This window comes from Aplysia californica, unplaced genomic scaffold, assembly GCF_000002075.1.
Source record: "Aplysia californica isolate F4 #8 unplaced genomic scaffold, AplCal3.0 scaffold00810, whole genome shotgun sequence".
Classification (NCBI taxonomy): Eukaryota; Metazoa; Mollusca; class Gastropoda; order Aplysiida; family Aplysiidae; genus Aplysia; species Aplysia californica.
In genome coordinates this window covers 134,757-137,256 of record NW_004798080.1, presented here as the reverse complement: position 1 = coordinate 137,256, position 2,500 = coordinate 134,757, and the positions used below count along the sequence as shown (strand labels likewise).

At 41.6% G+C, this 2,500-nt stretch overlaps 1 protein-coding gene across 1 annotated transcript in view; it reads right to left on the bottom strand.

Annotated features, from left to right (window-relative positions):
- LOC101862307 (proto-oncogene tyrosine-protein kinase ROS) overlaps positions 1-2,500 on the bottom strand; it is a gene marked incomplete at its 5' end in the record, with an annotated part of 60,952 nt that overhangs the window by 53,344 nt on the left and 5,108 nt on the right. The window contains 3 exon segments of the mRNA XM_035972711.1: positions 517-604; positions 873-1,120; positions 2,247-2,307. Of these exon segments, the coding sequence (XP_035828604.1) occupies positions 517-604; positions 873-1,120; positions 2,247-2,307 (397 nt within the window).

The following is a 2,500-nucleotide window of genomic DNA, read 5'->3' as shown; positions in this document are numbered from 1 at the left end:
CACGGGTTAACTTCGTATACAGAGTTTAAAGCTTCAAAGTCATTGTCATTGGAAACGACTGTGAGGGGAGACAACTTGAAGCAATGGTCATCTAAATTATAGTAAGCCTTCCAAACGTTGATCAGAACTTTTTCGAAGGTTTCACCCCCACCCTGTGTCCGATCGTAGGTCCGTGCGACCTTGGAAATAATTGAACCTCAGTCTAAATTCAAAGTAGTGTGAGCCTTCAAGGAGATATACAAATATAAAATTGCCCTTATTTTGACATACTGTATCAAGAAGGACATGGAAACATTATTAGCGGAGGCACACAATACTCACAACTTGAGCGGTGTGACCAGCATACTCGAGTTGGGATTCTTTTTTTGTGAGTACCTCTGTTTGCAAGAATGTTGTATCCCTTTCAGCCCTGCTTGTCCCTAACAAGCAATTTGGAAGGAGTCCACCTCACACGTAATATAATTCGTGTCGAGAGGGATGTACAATACTAACAAATTAAATGAGTGCTGTACTCACCTCCATGGGCCTTTGTGGTGATCTGAACAGTTTCCTGAGACTCCAGAATGTGCTCAGGTAGAGAAGACAGTATCGCCAAAACCTTGAACTGTTTGGGTGGGTTGCGGGGTAAGGGGGGGGGGGGGGAGGGGGACATAAACTTGTAACAATGAGTTTGTAAATTATTTTCTATGAAAATCGGTTATACCTGTGACCACATCCACTAAAACACACCCACAATCTCACATGCAAACACATCTTCACAAAAGCATCTACACAAAAGCATCTACACAAGCATATTACAAACTCTCTACAAACATGCGCAAATTAAATGCACACAATCACAAACAAACCCGCACACAGTACTTATACGTTACCTTGTAAGTCACATAAGGTCGGAGCTTGCTGAGTTCTATCCTCCCGTCCTGCCGGAACCGAGTGTCCGCGTGTAAATGCCAGCCACTGTCCACGTCAACCAACTTTTTGTGAACTTTATAGGTCACGTTCTCCAGGATGGGCGTGTGCCATTTCAAGGTCAAGGAGGAATAACGTAAAGAAGAGCGCACCAGGTCTGGCTTATCCAGGAGACCAGAGGCACCAGGAATGTCCAGGACCGAAAGCTGACCTGGAAACAGGAGAACATTAGGACAGTGTCAAGATATTAAATAACCGCAAGGACCATAATTGTGAATTTGCCTCGTGACTGTCGTCGATTTCATAATAATACACGTGACAAAGACTTGATGCGAGTAAACGTTGCCTCACACCCTTTCTTTAAATGAGTTTTTTAAAAGCGTCTTTGGCGAATGGCGGGTCACGGCGATCCAAATGTCATCCCACAGGATGTGGAGACCCCAGTTGTGCGTACTAGGTCAAGTATGTTCTAGTCCGATGGCTCAATTTGACTTTTACACAAATGTTTTCATCGGCAGGCTGCATAAAATCAAAAGGAGAATATTATAATTTTAATAGACGAAGGGGATATTTTAAACAGATGTTCAGAATAGATAGAAGTACTTTTCAGAAATTTTAAAAAAAGAGAAAAAGCCAGCATTGACGTGTGAAATGATTACACAGGGGTTTTTGAAAACTACATGTATTTAGAGTATGTGTGATACTTAGTTGTAGCTCCATTCAGTTGTACAGGAATCAAAGACAAGGAGATAGTACAAAAATAAAACATAAAATCAACAACAACTGTAAATTACAGAGTGGAAAAAAATACACTAAATCTGACAGACCAAATTATTCCCTTAATGATAATTTTAATTATCAGTGTACCAAGGAATGACTGGCAGTCTGCGTGGTAAGATGAACGATTTGTAGAAAAAAGAGTAGATTGTCGATACAACTATACTTTTAGTGCCTTTGTTTCCAATGATAAAATCACTGGAAGGATGCACGCACTTAAAAAAGGTGAATCCTTATGTGTATGTGAGCTCGTCAAAAAGTGTGAATGAAAGAGTGAAAAAGGGGGAAGACATCAGAGGGATGCAGAGAGTCCCCAGGCATTCGTGTGTGTGATTATGTTTGTTTAAGTAGGTATGCGTTTGTGTGAGTGTGTGTGTGTGTGTGTGTGTGTGTGTGTGTGTGTGTGTGTGTGTGTGTGTGTGCACACGCGCGCGCGTGTGCATCAGTGTCTATGTTTGTGAGTGTGAGAGTCATAGAGAAGGGAACGTGAGAATATGTGGATGGACACAACAAAGAGAGAACGGGCGGAGAGCACAGATTGCTCGGAGTGAATGACTTACTTTTCACCATGCCAGCATATTCGTCAAGAGCAAAGATGCAGCCTTGTATGCAGTTCCTCATCTGAGTACATGAAAATGGTACATGTGCGTTAATAAACAGGGGGTGCAGTTCATTGAAGGATGTGAAAAATTGTAGGTTGGTAAGACAGACAGACAGACAGACAGACAGACAGACATACAGAGAGACAGACAGACAGACAGATAGATAGATAGATAGATAGATAGATAGATAGATAGATAGATAGATAGATAGA